Consider the following 19355-nt stretch of genomic DNA (forward strand, 5'->3'; position numbering starts at 1 on the left):
AAATTTTGCTTAAAAACATTATTCTGCTGTAGTGAAATTCTTTTTAAAATTTGTATATGTATTTATAGAAGTGCCTACGATATGTATGTTTACATTTTTAATACATATATGTAGTTCATATTCTGGGTTTGCAAAATATTACAATACAATTTCTATTTGATACACACCTGTACATGGTAATGCAATTATTAATGTAAAACAATTAATTGTTTATTGAATTTATATTACATTTCACTTTTTTTAAATTTTGTCCATTTTATTCTTTTATACTATTTATTTTTTTATTTTTAAAAATTCACTTTAGTTACTGTGAATATTTTATATTGTGAAGCAAACTCAATTAAAAATTCGTATTTTGACGAAAATAAAGTATTTGAATTAATTGAATTTAATAATTATTAATTTAATAAGAAATTTGTCTAAAGTAATTTTTGCTCTCCATAATTTTTGCAATTTGTGTAAGAGCACTACCAAACTAGGGATGGTGCAGTGAACGGCTACTACGTACATAAATACGGAGGTACATATCGATATTTTTTAAATGTCTTGTGATATCGCTATTAAGAAATCGATATAGATATTTAATTGACATTATTAATTTGAATTAAAAATCATCAAAATAAATTTTAAAATTTCTTTTTTAAAGACATTTTTAATAAACTTTTTGTTATTTGTAATATTTTTACCAATAGTGTATTTTGGTTTTACCAGATTTGGTTCAGATACAAGAGATTACTTCCCTTTTAAGTTTTTGCCAGTGGTAGTGAGATATCAAAGCCCTGATAAATTCGATATTCATATTTCATCTCAATAAATCATTTTCGTATTCATATTTCATCTCAATAAATCATATGAAACGATGTTGCAGTATTTAATTTATTTTGTCTGTCCTATTTTTGTTTTCAAGTACATACATAGATAAATTTTCAGATATAAAAAAAAATACTCCGAATTTCTATGAAAAAAAAAAATTAATTCTATACGAGTTTAACGGTTAAAAATTAAATAAAAATATATTTACAATATTTGCCGCTGAGAGGCACACATGCATATTTTTTGACGTTTTTGACATACAGCTGAGCAAGTATAATTGGAAGAATGGTAATTTACTATTTGAATATTGTGGTTTGGTATATGAATTAAAATACTTTTGTGCAATTTGTAAATTTTATTTGAAAAACTGAAAATATGGATGTAGGAGAACTTCTTTCATTCAAAGTATGTATTAAACGTTGCTTATTTTGCTTTTAATAAGTTTAAATTTAAAATTGTTTTAATTAAAGCCTGAACAAACACCAAAGCGGCATTTGGATACTGATGATGATTACGATGCTCCACCCATTAAAAAGGCAATTAAAGAATCAAAAAACGAAATTCGAGTTAAAAGAATAGCAGAAGCTAAAGCAACTTTAGATAAACCATCAGCACCCATTACAAAATTAGATTTATCATTGACAGAAGAAGAAAAACTTAATATAGTGAAATACGTTGAAAGTGAAGAAGCTGAAGGTGAGGTACTCGACGAAAATGGCTTAAAGAAAATGATTTTACTCTTCGAAAAAAGAAATTTGAAAAATCAAGAGATGCGTATGAAACATCCAGATAATCCTGAAAAATTTATGGAAAGTGAAGTTGATTTACATGAAACAATTTTAGAATTAAAAGTCGTAGCAACTGTTCCCGATTTATATCCTATTCTAGTAGATTTACACGCTATTCCCAGTCTTTTAGAATTGTTATCACACCCAAATACAGACATTTCAGTTGCTATTGTTGATTTAATACAAGAAATGACCGATGTCGATATCTTACATGAAAGTGTTGAAGGAGCAGAAATTCTTATAGAATGCTTACGGCAACAACAGATATGCGCGCTATTAGTGCAAAATTTGGAAAGACTTAATGAAAGTGTTAAAGAGGAAAGTGATGGTGTACATAATTCATTATCAATAATCGAAAATTTAACAGAAATGCAATCGGAAATAATTCGTGAAGCAACTGATCAGGGCCTATTAGGATGGATATTGAAAAGGTTAAAGCAAAAAACTCCATTTGATCCAAATAAATTATATTGTAGTGAAATTTTATCAATTTTGCTACAAACTGAGAATGAAAATCGTTTGACATTAGGAAATTTAGATGGAATAGATGTTTTATTACAGCAGTTAGCTGTATATAAAAGACATGATCCACATTCATCTGAAGAACAAGAATATATGGAAAATATGTTTAATTGTCTGTGTTCAGCTCTAATGGTCAAAGAAAATCGCGAAAGATTTTTGAAAGGCGAAGGTTTGCAATTGATGAATCTTATGTTGCGTGAAAAAAAAATGTCTAGGAATGGCTCTTTAAAAGTCCTAGATCATGCTATGGGGGGACAAGATGGTAAAGACAATTGTAATAAATTCGTGGATATTTTAGGTTTAAGAACAATTTTTCCACTTTTTATGAAAACCCCAAAACGAAATAAAAAGCGTTTGCTGAGTATAGATGAACATGAGGAACATGTGGTTTCAGTAATTGCTAGTATGCTTAGAAACTGTAAAGGTGTTCAAAGGCAAAGATTAATATCAAAATTTACGGAAAATGATCATGAAAAGGTTGATAGATTGTTGGAATTACATTTAAAGTACTTAGAAAAAGTCGAAGCTGTCGAGAAGGAAATTGATGCTCAACCAGAAGTATTTTTTTAATTATTATAAAATAAATAACTATGATTTCTATAATAATTTTTTAGGATCCTAATATTGATGAAGATGAGATGGCTGATACAAATTATATCAAAAAGCTTTCTGGTGGTCTTTTTACACTACAATTAATAGATTACATCATTTTAGAAGTGAGTGCAGCCATTGATACTGTGAAACAAAGAGTAGTAAAAATATTGAATTTAAGAGGAGCCTCAATGAAAACGATCAGAAATTTAATGAGAGGTAAAATTTCGATAAACAACTTAATTTTTATCTGTTAAAGAAGAAAGTTTTTATTACAAGCGCATGTATCACACTTAATATGTAACGACAATAACATATTTTACTTCAAATAAAACCAATTTTTACTTCTTTAACAAATAAAAGTTCAAAAGTATTATTTCGAAAAGGTTTCAAGATATTAAAATATTAATAAAAATTTTATATTTTAGAGTATGCTGGAAATTTGGGAGATGCAGGTGATGCTGATTGGAGAGATCAAGAGCAGGCACATATAATTTCATTAGTTGATAGGTTTTAATTGTCATTTTTATGCAAACACACTGTTGTACAATTTTATAAAGTTTTTTTTTTAAGTAAGTAAATACTTTGAATTTATAAGTTTGTAAACGCAACTAAGAAAAACAAAACCATTTTGTTGAATATTCTCAATTTTATTATTTAGAGTTGAAAATTTTATGAACTGAATAATACCTTCAATAAATTTAATTTCATTAACATATGTTTTTCATCAACAATGTTTTTAGTTTGAGCTAATTTAAAGTTCTGGAATCTCAAAGTTGACATCTATATTAACGTCACGTGCCAATTCTACAATTTCTGCTAAACGAACTGCTAAGTTAGCAGCCTCACTTAAATCGTCACGAGGTAAAATTTTCATATTTGATTTTTTAATCAATTCTCTTGCTTCATTCACTTTTGTTCCCTAAAAGATACGTATGTATATCATATAGAAACTAATTACAAATAATTTAAAAAAAAAATTTAATTTATACTTGTAATCTACAAACGATTGGCATTCTTAGGTCCAAATCTTTTGCAGCTGCAATAATACCTTCTGCAATAACATCACAACGCATAATTCCACCAAAGATATTAACTAAAATAACATACACTTTTGGATCAGCAGTAATAATTTTGAATGCTTCCTAAAAATAACCAAATAACGTGTTTATCTAATTTTTACTTTATAAGTTTAGTTTAATTTAGAATATTACTTTAACAGCAGAAGCAGTGGCCCCACCACCAACATCTAAAAAATTAGCCGCATCACCTCCATGTAATTTAATTATATCCATTGTAGCCATGGCCAATCCTGCACCATTAACCATGCATCCAATTGTACCTTTGGTTATATATAAAAAATTTGCATGATGGCTGTTAATTGAGAATTTTGAGAACTTTACCATCCAAAGTAATATAATTCAAATCATATTTCGCAGCTTCAACTTCTTTCGGATCTTCTTGTGTCCAATCCCTAAGAGCAAATAGCTTTTTTTGTCTAAACTCAGCATTATCATCAAAACGGAATTTAGCATCAAGGGCATAGACTATTAATTAAAATAATATACATATTATTAAATACAATGCAGAAAGAATTTGAGAATGGTGCTAAGTGTTACATTTTTAAATGCTAAAATATGGATTATGCACATAATAAACTTGATTAAATTCTTATCAATTAAAAAAAGTTTTGAATTTTTAACTCAAATAAAGAGCTGCTTATACACTTTCAAACTCTAATTATATTTGGATAGTTTCTTTGGAAACACAGAAAAAATCGGAATAGTTTGAAAGTGCAAACTTTTGTACGCTCCCAGTTTAGAAAAACCCGTCAATCTTACAATTGTTTTGGGAAAAATAAATTATCACTACGATAATCTAAAATTGTTGAAATAAAAAAATAGCATTTATAGTTAAAATTCATAAGAAAATTGCAGTTTAAGCTATGCCTTGCAAGAAATTTTCCTTCAGTAAAAATATACTTAATAAAAAAAAATTTAACTAATTATTTCGAAATAAATTTAAAATTCGCCGTATTTTATAGTTATAATGAACTAAAAATCAAAATGAAATTGAGAAAAAATTAAGCTCCAATCAAAAAAAGAAATTCCGAAAATTCTTAGTAACACTTACACCCTTCAATTGCATCTTCAGCATATGGATTGATTTCAATTAAAAGAGCATCTTTTTCACAAAACAATTTGTACATATTTAACAACATTTCTGTTATTTGACATGCTGCTTCACATAAACCTACAGCATGTGCGATTTTAAAAGCTTTTTCTCTAGTTAAACCACAAGTAATTGTGATTGGTTCATAAATAATATCTTCTGGACTAGATGCAGCAACGTCTTCAATTGAAACACCACCTTGAGACGAGGCTATTAGAACAGGGCCCTAAAAATATATTGGCACTAATACTAAAATCATTATTTTTTTTGTACTTCAATTACATTAAATTCTCTTTCCATCATTATAGCAAAATAAAATTCACGACGCGGAAATTTACGTTCTGCAATCATTACTTTATTACATATAAGTCCTTCGGGACCGGTTTGCTTTGTCATTAATATTTGATTAATCATTTTTGCACCAATTTTTTTAGCTTCTGCGGGACTGTAATTAGGTTGATACATTAAATAAATATAAAGCCTCTCGTAATAGCATTAAAACTGGTGTTCACCTATTAATTATTTTAACACCACCTCTCAATCCACTTTTGAATTTACCCACTCCTCTACCACCAGTTAGTACTTGAGCTTTCATTACTAAATTCTTTGTACATAATTCTGTGGCAAATTTTTCACACTCTTCAGGTGTAGCCGCAATTTTAAATCTCACAAAATTTTTAATTAAATTATTATGATTAATATGATTATCCTATTGAGCTTACCTTGGAGTAGGGATGTTATATTCATTTAATAATGAATATGAAATATGCTCATGCACATTCAAATTTCTTTTGAAAACTTTGTTCTTAAAAAGAAAAAAATATATATATAAAGCTTTATATACCAAAAAATTTTTCTTTTACTTGCGCCGAAAATGAAATGTTAAAAATATTTTTTCTAAAAGATCTTGCAATTTTATAAAACATTTTAAATATTGGCCTTTCGTGACAGAAACCAAAATTTACAATAATAAAAATATTATAAATTATTTTTATATGTGATTGATGAAAAAAATAAAACTCGAATTTTTAAAATAAATTTATTTAAGAAATTTTTTTTTCGAATTTAATGAAACATGAAATATTCGATTGTATTCATAGAATTTAATACATACACGAAATTTTCAATATTTTTAAGGATCCTGCAAGACAGTATGTAATAATATACAAATAAAAGTAAGTTTTGGAATGCAGATCACCCTATGTCCTTTTTCGGCGGATAAAATATATTTGAAAATAAATAACTTATTAAAAAAACTGACAATTTTAACATGATAATTTAATGTTTATTTTTATTTTATGTATACAAATAATACATTTATTTAAAATAAAAACAATAGTTATAAATGGTTAACAGCAAATTCTACAGGCCAATTTTAAAGACATAAAATTATCAATAATTTTTTTTTGATAATTCGTACAGCAAATCTTTCTAAATTATTTAAGAAGGAAGTACTTAAATAATTATTGTAATCTTTTGAATTACTTATAAAATTTTTATATGAACAACTTTTTAATTTAGAAAGATTAATAAATTAAATTATAAAATATTAAGATTAAATTTTTTTCCTATTTAAAGTTGATTAGAGAACCTACAACATCAATTTACTTTCTACTTAAAAATTACAGAAAAATTTATGATTTTTTGCTTAATGATTTACAATATTGTTTAGTGAATATTGAATAATTTAATTCTAATTTATAATATTATCTACACAATGACGTTTTTTATTCCTATAGTAACTGCTTTATTTTTAAAATTTTAATTTTGCCGCGAAAAATCCACCTTTTTGGAAAAAAAATGGAGTAGAAATATAGTGCAAATATACAAAAAATATATTTAATGTCATATTAAAATTGAATCAATTTTCATCATGTATAAATTTGGTTCTCCCTCTCAAATATTCGTTCTTTATATAATTATTTAGTTTTTCTTTTGTTCTTTCTTCAAATAACTTTTTCTAACTAAGTTATTAATTTACTTTCAAAAAACATGTTCTGGAATCTCAAAGTTGACATCCATATTAACTTCACGTGCCAATTGAACAATTTGTGCTAAATGAACTGCTAAATTAGCCGCTTCATCTAAATCATTACGAGGTAAAATTTTCATATTTGATTTTTTAATCAATTCTCTTGCTTCATTCACTTTTGTTCCCTAAAATATACACATAAAAAACAAATTAAAAATAATTTTAAGAAAAGTTGAAACAAATCATACTTGTAATCTGCAAACGATTGGAATTCTTAGATTTAAATCTTTTGCAGCTGCAATAATACCCTCCGCAATAACATCACAACGCATAATTCCACCAAAGATATTAACTAAGATAGCATGGACTTTTGGATCAGCAGTAATAATTTTGAATGCTTCCTAAAAATAATTCAATATGTTATTTAGTTTTTAATTTATAATTATTCGTATAATTTGGTTTATTACTTTTACAGCAGAAGCAGTGGCCCCACCACCAACATCTAAGAAATTAGCTGGATCACCTCCATGTAATTTAATAATGTCCATTGTTGCCATGGCCAATCCTGCACCATTAACCATGCATCCAATTGTACCTTTGGTTATTTATAAAAAATTTTCATGATGGCTTTTAATTGAGAATTTTAAGAAGTTTACCATCCAAAGTAATATAATTCAAGTCATATTTTGCAGCTTCAACTTCTTTTGGATCTTCTTGTGTCCAATCTCTAAGAGCAAACAACTCTTTTTGTCTAAACTCAGCATTATCATCAAAACGGAATTTAGCATCAAGGGCATAGACTATTAATTAAAATAATATACATATTATTAAATACAATACAGAAAGAATTTTGAGAATGGTGCTAAGTGTTACATTTTTAAATGCTAAAATATGGATTATGCACATAATAAACCAAGTTAGTATCAATTGAAAATAAATTTTAAAATATATTTTTATTACGGTATTACTTGAAATTTTAGCTGAAATAAAAAGCTACTTTAATACGCTTGTAAACTATATATTTCTACAAAATTTATTTTGTAATTATTATTAAAGCAAATATGTATAAAAATTTAAAAAAATTTTGAAATTGATGCCAAAAATAATAATTTAAACTATATTTTGTATATTTCCAGTATATCTTTTTTCCCAAAATATGAAAACACGTTTTTAACTTAGCATTTTGAAAAAGCCAATCAATTTAAAAATAGTTTTCAGAAAAATTAATTATTACTACAATAGCCAAAGTGCTGAAGCAAAAAAAATAGCATTATTTTCTTTTAAAGAATAAAGTCGAAATTGAAAAACTACTATTTAAGCTATTTGAACGCAAAACTTTCTTTTAAGAAACCTTCACCTTAATAAAAATTAATTTTTTTAAAAAAATTATATCAACAAAAAGAGAACATATTAAAAAAAATTTAAAAGTAATAATTTCCAAAAGAATTTAATATTTGTTGCCTTTGTACTTACAATGAGCTAAAAATCGAAATGAGTGCGTGAAAAATATGGAATTAAAAAAAATTTAAATATTAAATATTTATATAATTAAACAAAATAATTTTGAAAATTTTTATCAAAACTTACAGCCTTCAATTGCATCTTCAGCATATGGATTGATTTCAATAAGGAGAGCATCTTTTTTAACGAATAAAGCATACATGTTTAATAACATTTCTGCGGTTTTTTCAGCATGTTCTGCTAGTCCAACTTTTTTTGCAATTTCAAGAGCTTGTTGTTTTGTTAAACCTTTTTCAATGTCAACTGGTTCATATAAAATTGCTTGGGGGTTTTCAGCAGCAACTTCTTCAATATTAACACCACCTTGCGATGATGCGATAATTACGGGACCCTAAATTATTTAAGAAAAAAATTATAATTAAATTATATATTTTATTTTACTGAATAAAATTATTTAGTTACATTAAATGCTCTTTCCATCATTACAGCAAAATAAAACTCTCTGCGTGGAAATTTTCTTTCAGCTACCATTACAGAATTGCAAATTCTGCCTGCGGATCCAGTCTGTTTTGTTACTAGCAATTGATTAATCATTTTTCCTCCAATATCACGAGCTTCATCCGGTCTATAATTGAAAATCATTTTTAATATTTGTTGAAAATTGGTTTATTTATAATTTTACGTATTAATAACACGAACACCACCTTTAAGACCATTTTTAAAGTGACCTTTACCACGTCCACCAGCTAAAACTTGAGCTTTTAAAACCAGGTTATTTGTATTTAATTTTTTTGCAATATCTTCACAATCTTTAGCCGACTTTGCAACACCAAACCTATAATCACGCAATGAAAATTTTTTTTAAAACCTTTTCTATGATGTAAAACTATATTGTAATGTAAAAATTTAATATGCACACATATATGTACACATACTACAAAAAAGTTTCCAAGGTTGTTATTAAGTTCCAGTGTATGTGATCATTTCAATATTCATAAAATTAAAATATTACATAGACAGAAACCTCCCTTCTTTAATTAAAGCATCAGAACATATGCAAATTGATTTTAATAAAAACTTAAATAAGTGTTTACGTGAAAAGCTTTACATAAATTCAAAACAAAATGTGATCTCAAATACGAGTGTAATGTAAAACCCTGGCAGTATTAAATCAAACAACGACCCCGATAGAAATATAAAATGATTGATAACAGTGTCTAAATTTTTGTTATTTTACTATGCCACTGATTCAACATACTCTTAAAGAATTAATAACCTTTGGAATTAGTTGATAACGAATACCCTATTTATTTATATCACTTACTTTGGTGTTGGAATATGAGCTTCATTAAGTAAAGTGTATGAAACATGTTCTTGGACATTTAAATTACGTCTTTGACCAGCAGTTGCAAGACCAAGGATCTAAAATAAATTCGATTTTAAAGCAAATTAATTTAAATTATATTTTAATTTTCAAATTTTTAATTTTCTTATTTAAATTAGTGAAGGACATTTTATCTTTAAAGTTCAATGTCAATAAAAAAATTTTCTACACCATATGATTAAGAGTACGTACATATATTGAAAATATTGATTTTATAATAAAAATAAAAAAGTGAAAATTGTATAATCAAACTACAAATTTATCACTAGTATTCCGATTAAATAACGTTCTAATTAGCACCTGATTTCTTTAAGCTTTTCAAACTTTCTTCTATTTTATAATTAGAAAATTGTTACGTCAGTGATTTTCTGCAGAATAAGGAAATTTTTTTCAAACTTTTACCTTTTGTCCATTTCTTGAACAAACTTCTGTCAACAGTGCTGCACGGGACAACAAAGATGCCATTTTAATTAAAAATTATTACTTATAATTAAAAAAATTTAATAATTAATAATTTTATAGATGCGAAGTAATTCAAAAATCCTCGATCGCAAAAATATTCTAGTGAAGTACAAAACGTCATTCACTGACTGACATTGCCTTCAGGAAGTTTCAAAAAATAATCTTATTAAGTGAGGCCATCGTCTCATATTGTTATGTAGTAATTAAAAGTTTGTTTTATCAAAGTTTTCGAAATAAAATTAATAAAATTAATATTATATTATTTTATTTTTTAAATCAATTATTTAATAGCAGTTGACTGCTATTAGTTTAAATAACATTATTTTGCTTACTTTAACAGCTTCGTTAATTTTGTATATTTAATCTACTTCCATAGCAAAAACCATATGTAATTCATCTCAGATACGGTAAAAGTTGGGAAAGTTTATTAAAAATTACTGCATTTCTGGCGCGAAATATTGAATTTTCGCTGCGGCGAATAATCTACCATATGTTAAAAAATAAGAAAAAAACAAGAATAAAATTGGAAATAAAATTTAAAGAAACGCAATAAATTTTTAAAATATTATTTTCACAAACGACTGTCTTATCGGTTGTCAAGTTTATTTAACAATTACTATTAAAATAGCTACAATTTCAGTTGATTTTAATTTTTTTAAATCTTAAAATGTGTTCCCACTGGTTGTTTCTTTAAAGAGTAAGTCTTATTACAAATTTTAAATAAAAAAATTTTTGAATTTTAAAATAAAAAAAAACACTTTTTGAAAAAATTTTGTCAAAATTTTTTATTTTCACAAAACAAATAATGTTTTGTGAAAATTTTTAGTTTTATTTAAGCAATAAATAAGAAAAAGAATTTAAAAAAATAAGTGGCGCCAAAAATTATATTTTTAGTTCCAATACCTTACGCTTGCAATTGGAAATTGCAATCCGATATTAGATGGTATCATAGTGGAAACAATTCTTTTTGACAACCACCACATATATTTAGTTAACAAAAAACTGACATCTTGAACACACTGAAATATTAAATTTTGAAAAAAGAAAACAGTTAAAAGAAGCAGAAGATTAATCAAAATTTTTTTTATAAACAATTGTTATTAAAATTAATATTCAAGCTTAATGTATTCAATAATCAAAAAATATACATATTTGCGTTAAAATAATTGGGAACAAAAACAAATTAATTTCTTTAAAAAAGTTTTCGATTAGAAAGCGTAATAAAATAAATTTTAAGAAAAAAGGAGGCAAAAATGCATAAATAAACACATACTTGTAGATATGTAGATACATAATCTATGTACATATGTATATAATACATACTTTATTTCATATTAGTTAATATTAATCAGCAGTTGAAAGTAATGTAATTTCAAAGAAAAAAAATTGCGAGTTGGAAATTATGCTAGTAACTATGCACTTGTTTAAAAATTTTAATCAAAACTTGGAATCATATTCCGGAAAAGGTCCAAGTGATTGCATCATAATTCTCAAATTGTTATGGTGGCTATATCTGGTGTGTGAGATTTGGACACTAAAAGGCTTTTCCAGAATGCATACATACTTGAGCGTAAATAAGAAATTGCACCAATACGGTATATTTTATGTTGCATTAATATTCAAATGTAAGTACATAGGTATAAAATAGCTATTTAGTAAGTGTAAATAATAATTACACATATGTATATATGTATGTAGCAAATTATTTTAGAAATTCAAATTCTAATTAAAAATTTGGATAAATTCAAGCTTGAAATGTTTACATACATATGTACATATACTTATGGTCCATATAATATATGTACTCACGTTGGGAACTTTTTTAAGTTAATTTTAAGCAAGGTCAAATAGTTTTATTTTGGCTAAAATTGACAGATTCAAACCACATTTCTGTATATTCAATTCTTTATATACATATGTATTTCCGTTTATGCGAATATCCTTAAACAATTTTATACATTTAACGGCATATATTTGTAAGATTTGTAATTGTTAATTCTTAAATAAACGTAGATTCTCCGAACAATTTTTCCGCTGCTCGCGGCATCTTCATTAACTTCAATATTTCACTTGTAATTTTATCTTACTATTATAAGTATTATACCTTTAAGAAATCGAAATATTTTCTTTCTTCTTACCAGATACTTTATTTTCAAGGAGCTGCTATATTAATTTCAAAATTATTTAAAAAAAATTTGCCTTTAAAAAATTAAGAGAAATTATTATATATTTATTATATCATTTTTTATTATAGTTTTTATATTATTTTATAGGTACTAATGACATGAAAGTTTGGATATATCTACCCACGAGTGTGTGCAAGTAAGTGAAAACCTCTTTTTTATTACAAATTATTCAATAATTAATTGTAATGTGTGTGCATGCAGACTAAGATTTCCAAAAAAAAAAAAAGGTTAAAGGACCCGATATTCAAGATTGTTCATTTTTTGTACTTCATGTGATTGTGTCTGGAAACAGGTTTTGGGAAAACTAAAGATCTTTTCATTTAAACTAAATTTTGTATTAGGTATAAATCAATTGACGTGAAATTTTCAGAATTACGTTATCCAATACAAAATTTAATATTGATTGTAATTTTATATATTTAAGCAAATTCTAATTGAAATTATGTGGTTACATATATAGATGTAGGTCTATGTACGTAACTTGTAATTTGTAGTGTAAATTTACAATTTCATACTTAATATTATTTTGCCTCAGTAAAATTTGAAAAAAAAAATTGAGATTATGCAATTATAAAAAATTAAAAATTTTTTAACAGATGATATGTATGTAACCTAAATTTGTACATGCGTTTTATATATAATATGTTGCTTTATTGAAGTACAAGTATGTATAGAATAAACTATAATTGTCATTACATTAATGTTATGTTTATAATAACGTAATATCTACATTGACATATCTTCGGTATTATGGAAGAGTCACGCAACTGCTTAAAAACAAAATTTTAAATTTACCGTTGTATATAATCAAGATTTTTTTTAAATTTATGGTATAGGTTTTCAGATTGCAGAAGTGTGAAATTTAGTACCTACTTTAATTATTTTATTTTTTAATTACATTATTTATTTCTTTAATTGTTTTTTTTTTTACTTTTTTTTAAATATTTATTTTTTAAAATATTTATTTATTTTTTAATCATTCATCTGTTTTTTGAATTATATAATCATTTTTTTATAATTTCTTTACTTTTGCTTATTTATTTTTCAAATTATTTATCTAGTTTTTTAATTATTTATTGATGTTTTATTATTTCTTAATTTATTTATTTACTTGTATTTTTTGTTATTTATTTTTTATTTTTCAAATTATTTTTTTTTTTATTTATTTATTCTGTAAATTATTTAATTTTTTTTTAATTGCTGATTTATTTTTTTGGTTATTAATTTATTGTATTTATTTAGTTATTAATTTAATAAGGTACATATATATATATATATAGTGTGTATATTTTACTTCATACTGGTTAAATTAACATTAATCAACAGTTGAAATCAATCTATTTTTTAAAAAATAAATAACAGTTTGGATGCAAGCCACTTCTTTGAAAAGAAGCAAAAGTTTGGTAGCATATTCCGGAACTGGTCCAGATGCATATTCTCAAACTAGGTCCAAACAACATACAATTGGTATATCTGATGTTATTTAATATAATTAAATTATAATATGTGCATACACTTCCTCTAAACAAATTAATTATAAAATTTCATATCTTACAGAAATTGTAAATCCTGATTAAGCACTTGAATAAATTGAAGTTTGACATATGTATGTTTGTATGTACATAAACTTATAAAATTGTCAAACAAGCCAAAATAGAAAACTTTAACAAATTAATTTCAAGTAAGGTCTAAAAAATTTATTTTGGCCTTAACGGATACGAATAACATTTCTGTATATATCTTTACAATACACCATACCTGTATTTTATGCAATTATTCTTAATAATAAACATTTCAGTTCTTTTACCGTATATTTGACAAGATTGTTCCAGTAGTTTTTCTTTAAATTTGTTTATTCCAAAATTAACGCAGTTTTAATCTAATAATTATTTTTTATACCAAATTTGACCAGTGTTCGTGGGAAATTTTTTATTTAGATTGCTAAATCAATAATCTGCTCTATTTATGCCTGAATAAGATTTTTAACTAAAATATCAAAATATTAACCCAAAACAATATTATATTACTGTTGATTATAATTTTTTCCTTTAAATCAGCTTTCCTCTAATTAGGTTTCCTCTAAAGATTTCATTTCATTACACTTTACATTTTACTTATTATTTTATTTTAGTAAATATTCTATCTCCAAAAGGCCGAAAACTTGTATTTCCTAAAATTTTATTTTATCAGTATAATTTAGAAATTTTTCTTATTAAATGATATTCCGAATTATGTTTCTATTTCCGGCATTACAATAAAGGATTGATATTCTGTTCCTAAAAGTAATAATAACTGTAAATATTAAAGAAATTAAGGTGTTAAAAAAGTATTAAAAGGTTTTAAAACTGTCGCTAAAAAACGAAATATTTTGAAAATATAGTTTTTTGTACTAAAAATATGTAGGTGTATGCATGCCTACCTGTGTAAGCAAGCAAGTAACTGAAATAATAAAATATTTATTAGAAATATAGTCATTTATTAATTGCCCATATGAATGTTGAATTTTGTGTGTGCATAACAGACTTATGTAGGTTCACAAAATAGAAGGATAAAGGATCCGATATTCAAGATTATTAATTATTTCCTCTTTATTTCAATCATTTATTTTCTTCTGTAAGTATATTTAATGTTCACATTCAAGTTTATAGTGCGCAATATAAAATAGGGAAAGAGAGTGTGTGAGGGGAAATATGTATGTATATTCGTTAAGGATACAACAGTGCCATCAATCACTCCCCCCTTCTGTCTATAATGTATTGCATGTCATAAAAAAATAAGAAATAATAAATAAAATTTTAATTTAGTGTTTTTTCCCCTTTTCTTTTCCAGAAAAGTAAAATATTGTTATGTATGTACTAGGTTTAAAAGTTTTTATAACTTAGGTACAATTCAAAGGATAAAAATTCCTTTTGTAATCTGAATAATATTATTGGTTCAGAATGGATAAAATAGAATTTTGTCCATAGAAAATTGAACTTTATTCAGTTTTTGGTCGTCTGTTTTTTTCTAATGTTAATAGGTTATCAAATTGTTACATAATTTAAGAAACTTAGTTTTGCACTTCATGTTATTACACATTCGTATATTGGTACAACATGTTATATATGTACATATGTATACTTGATTTTGTATATCATACTTTTTTTTACCATTAAATGGTTAATTATCGGAGACATGTTTTAAGAAAATTGAAGCAATCAACATGAAATTTAAATAATTTATACAAAATTTAATATTGATTGTAAAATTTTTAAATTATTTAAATGCATGGATGTATCTACTTGTATTTTGTAGTTTAAAATTTACAATTTCATATATGTACATATAATATTATTTTGTCTCAGTAAAATTTAAAAAAAAAAGATTGAGCCAAAATTTATGCAATTATTTTCAAATTAAAAATTTTTCAACAGAAAATATAATGCATACCTACATTTGCGCGTCCATTTTATTCTTAAAAATTTTTTTATTAAATTACATACGTTGTATGTACTTTTCACTGTTTAAATTCAAGATCCAAGGATATAGGAAATTAACTTTTCGAAAATCCTTAATGTTATATAACGTACTATGTGTATGAACAAAAATTTTTATTTTCGTAGAATTAATATTGATTAGAATTCAAAGAATATATTTCGTACTTATAAACTCATGTACTATATTATAAAAATGACATTTTGTTGTTACTTTTCTTTAATTCAGTTGTTTAAAACTTTGAATGTACACACATACGTAAATAATGTACACTTACATGAATAAAATAAGTACACCTGAAATATAAGAACATAGAAAAGGTGTCAAATATTTCACGTTGTACACATTATAATATTATGTTAAAGAGTAAGAGAATATTATCTTCCTTCTTTACAAATGCATTGTACACATAATACGTCCTTTTAAGCATCTGTAATCCTACACACATATATCCACAATGCTTTAAAGCGTAATAATCATAATAATAAAAGAACAATTAGGTACATACAATAACGGCTCAATTTATGTACAAAGGTTGCAAAATACAAAATAAAATATGTAGATATTTAACTATAACCTATTATTTGATGCAGACAAAATTAAATAATTTTGATTTTATTGTTACATTTTCTTTTGAATACAGAGTCTGTTGTGTAAGGTCCTTATGAGACTTAATGTATAACAATGAAATATTGTTTCAATTTTTCATTCATATTTACAGATACATATATATACTTTTACATAATATTTTGTTATTATGTAAGTATTAATTCTATATTATTCTTAAGCGTTAACATAATAGTATAACAATAGTATAACACTTATGTAATATTATATGCATATTTTAAAAATCGTAAACTTGTTAATAAAAAAAAAATTATTTAAATAAATGACAAATTTTATATAATGAAAATTTTTGCCTATTTTAAGGCACATTCGTTAATTTTTTCAATGGGAATTTGTAGTTTAAATTTAGGTATACATCTATGCATTTATTGTTATTAAGAAAGGATATTACTCAATAAATAATTATTCATTGTAACTACTCTGTCTGATATAATCACTTAAATCGCGACTCAAATCAGAATTTTCTTGACTAAGATTTAGTTGACAGATTTAGTAATAACTAAAGTATGTTGTGAACACAGTCTAAAAAACATATTCATATTTAAATTTCTGCTATAACATAATAATCGATTTTTGCGGAAACTTTTTATTGTTAAAAAAAAATTCTAATTTGAACTGTTTAATTTAATAAGAATTTGGTGAATTTGTTGTTCGATTAGTTGTTCTTAGAAGATAATTTTAGATATCTAACAAATTTAATATTGATTTGGAATCGAATTTTTAGTACTAAATATGAACTGAATTATGGAAAACTTTTTTTTTAATTTCCTGAATTTTGTTGGATTACGTGAAAGTTTTCTTATTTATCAACGACTTAAGGGGAAAACCCTCAATTCAACATAGTAAAAATTTGAGACCCCACAATACCCAGTGATATTGTACTGTTGTATTTTGGAAACTAATGCATTTTTTTTTAAAATGCAATCAACAAATTTTTATTTCACAATTTTTAAAATGCGAGATAGGGAATTCTATTCATAACCGCTTAATATGCAATTCAAAGATAGAAGAATAAAAATTGAACAAACGAAGAAGCTCAAAGATGTTGATATTTCCTCACTTTCTTTTATATTTAAATTCTCTTATATAGTGTAATTAAATTATATTCAAATTCTCAGATTTCTAAAATTTTCTACATTTTCTCTATTTCTAACAATTTTTAATTAAATTTTTTTTTGTTAAAAATTTCATTAAAAATTTTTTAACAGATAGTAAAAATTACTGATATGCAAATTATTTAAAGAATTGTATACATACATACATACGAGTATGTAATTATTTAGTTTATTATATTGTGTTTACAAATACGTTTTGATTACAAACGTGTAGACATACACAATATTCTTTATTTTTCATAATCTATAGAAGCAGGAAATTTTCGTTTTTATTAACTTCTCATATTCTAAGAAAACCCATCTACTTAAGGTGAGATTGTGTAGATTTTGATAAGTGTAACAATAACTTTATACGCGATTACTTTTTATGTAAATATTAACTTATACATATTTATAAAATTTTAAGATACTGTTGAGATATTTTTGTTACTATGAATAAATAAAGATAGAAAAATAGAAAGAGAAAACATATACATACATAGAATCAGAAGAAATAATGAAAAAGAAATGGGGGAATCATATGAAAAACAAACTGTACCTTTTTTTGCATTATCCTTTTAACTTTCTTTTTTTATCTCTCTTTCATACATACATACATACATACATACAATTTATTTTTGGGTATTTGCAATTCCCTTTTTGCTATAGCCAACATTTTAACTGATATATAGAAGTGGCATGAAATACAAAGTTGACTAACTCCTTCTTATTAAAATAGAAATTTTAATGTTGAATTTTTGTGTCCTTTTTATTTTTGTTATTGATGTTTTTTTTTCGTGTTTTATGTAAACGTATGTGTATGTATTTTGCATGTGCCTTACATAATCCAATTTGATTTCATTTTAACACGGGACCCCCCGGAATTTTATTTTGTTTACATGCATTACAAGAGATTTTTCCTTCTTTTTTTTTTCCTTATTATTTCTAGTAGGTTGATGTTGTTGTTGTCGTCACTTATCGTGTTATTATGTTACTGAGATGAAATTGAAAGAGAATGATATTTACTATCATTTTAAAAATATCAATGTAACGCAACATATTTAAATATATAAAATTGGTAGTCTTAGATAGTTGCTATGTTTGTATATTTTTGAGAATAAATATTGAGAAAATTTTGTTAATTTTTTTCAATTATTCGGTAGTTCAATATTATATTATTACTATGTGTTTGCAATTACATTATATACAGTGAATATATTTACGCAGGCAGGATAAGGAGAAAATACTAATATAAGAAAATTTCTAAAAGGGAAAAAATTACAATCAGATTTTTAATGGATATTGGAAATTTGTTCAATAAATTTACATGTTTCCAGTTATATTTCGGCTTAAGTCCTTTGGGTATCATTTAAAATAGAATTAAAAGTTTATAATGTTCATTAAGAATTTGATTATTTAAATTTAAGACTGTATTGAGAGTATGAAGCATTTTTAAAATTACCTACGCTCAAAATTTTTTTTTGGGATTTGTTGTGTGGAAAAATCTAATTTTACCTACATTGACAAACCAAAAATCCTTATAATTTTAGTAAATGTTCTTCTATTGTAAATTCACGAAATGTCCTATATCGGATTGTTTTTACTTTTGCCTATTTATTACTCGCATTGTTATAGACTTTGTCTAAACTCTAAATCTTTGTTGTCTATTTTTCTCATGCATTTACACAATACATGCAAAACATAATCTATGTTCTAGAATCTCCAATACTAGTTATAAACAATTTATATGAGTAATTATATTAAATTAATAATGTATTCAAATATCATTAAATATTATTCTACATATAT

The 19355-nt window shown here is 24.7% G+C and overlaps 5 protein-coding genes across 6 annotated transcripts; 1 reads left to right on the top strand and 4 right to left on the bottom strand.

The window, feature by feature from the left end:
- Positions 1-1092: 1092 nt before the first annotated feature.
- On the top strand, positions 1093-4049 carry LOC129609924 (beta-catenin-like protein 1). 2 transcript variants are annotated; one of them, XR_008697060.1, is made up of 6 exons: positions 1093-1218; positions 1284-2681; positions 2738-2933; positions 3143-3286; positions 3458-3578; positions 3937-4049. XR_008697060.1 is itself a non-coding variant. In XM_055522213.1 (4 exons), exons 1-4 carry the CDS (start codon positions 1189-1191, stop codon positions 3229-3231), a joined length of 1713 nt encoding a protein of 570 aa, XP_055378188.1. In that variant the 5' UTR covers positions 1093-1188; the 3' UTR covers positions 3232-3434. The 2 variants fall into 2 exon arrangements, 1 of the variants encoding a protein (XP_055378188.1); XM_055522213.1 differs by lacking the exons at positions 3458-3578; positions 3937-4049 and having other exon boundaries at positions 3143-3434.
- LOC129609927 (succinate--CoA ligase [ADP-forming] subunit beta, mitochondrial-like) lies at positions 3467-4679 on the bottom strand. The gene is made up of 4 exons (XM_055522215.1): positions 4118-4679; positions 3929-4056; positions 3707-3859; positions 3467-3636 (listed from the first exon to the last, which is right to left on the bottom strand). Exons 2-4 carry the CDS (start codon positions 4040-4042, stop codon positions 3469-3471), a joined length of 435 nt encoding a protein of 144 aa, XP_055378190.1. The 5' UTR covers positions 4043-4056; positions 4118-4679; the 3' UTR covers positions 3467-3468.
- Positions 4680-4782: 103 nt separating this feature from the next.
- LOC129609814 (succinate--CoA ligase [ADP-forming] subunit beta, mitochondrial-like) lies at positions 4783-5109 on the bottom strand (the record flags this gene model as incomplete). Its single annotated transcript, XM_055521937.1, has 1 exon — positions 4783-5109. A coding segment is annotated over one exon (276 nt), but the record flags the coding sequence as incomplete, so codon positions are not given.
- On the bottom strand, positions 4984-5658 carry LOC129609928 (succinate--CoA ligase [ADP-forming] subunit beta, mitochondrial-like). The gene is made up of 2 exons (XM_055522216.1): positions 5399-5658; positions 4984-5331 (listed from the first exon to the last, which is right to left on the bottom strand). The coding sequence occupies exons 1-2, from the start codon at positions 5479-5481 to the stop codon at positions 5145-5147; spliced, it is 270 nt and encodes an 89-aa protein (XP_055378191.1). The 5' UTR covers positions 5482-5658; the 3' UTR covers positions 4984-5144.
- Positions 5659-6175: 517 nt separating this feature from the next.
- On the bottom strand, positions 6176-10278 carry LOC129609925 (succinate--CoA ligase [ADP-forming] subunit beta, mitochondrial-like). The gene is made up of 9 exons (XM_055522214.1): positions 10106-10278; positions 9644-9741; positions 9002-9154; positions 8782-8944; positions 8446-8710; positions 7515-7658; positions 7326-7453; positions 7107-7259; positions 6176-7043 (listed from the first exon to the last, which is right to left on the bottom strand). The coding sequence occupies exons 1-9, from the start codon at positions 10166-10168 to the stop codon at positions 6870-6872; spliced, it is 1341 nt and encodes a 446-aa protein (XP_055378189.1). The 5' UTR covers positions 10169-10278; the 3' UTR covers positions 6176-6869.
- Between the last annotated feature and the right edge of the window lie 9077 nt (positions 10279-19355).

Source organism: Condylostylus longicornis, unplaced genomic scaffold (assembly GCF_029603195.1).
Source record: "Condylostylus longicornis isolate FDR11 unplaced genomic scaffold, ASM2960319v2 ptg000040l, whole genome shotgun sequence".
In the NCBI taxonomy this organism is placed as follows: Eukaryota; Metazoa; Arthropoda; class Insecta; order Diptera; family Dolichopodidae; genus Condylostylus; species Condylostylus longicornis.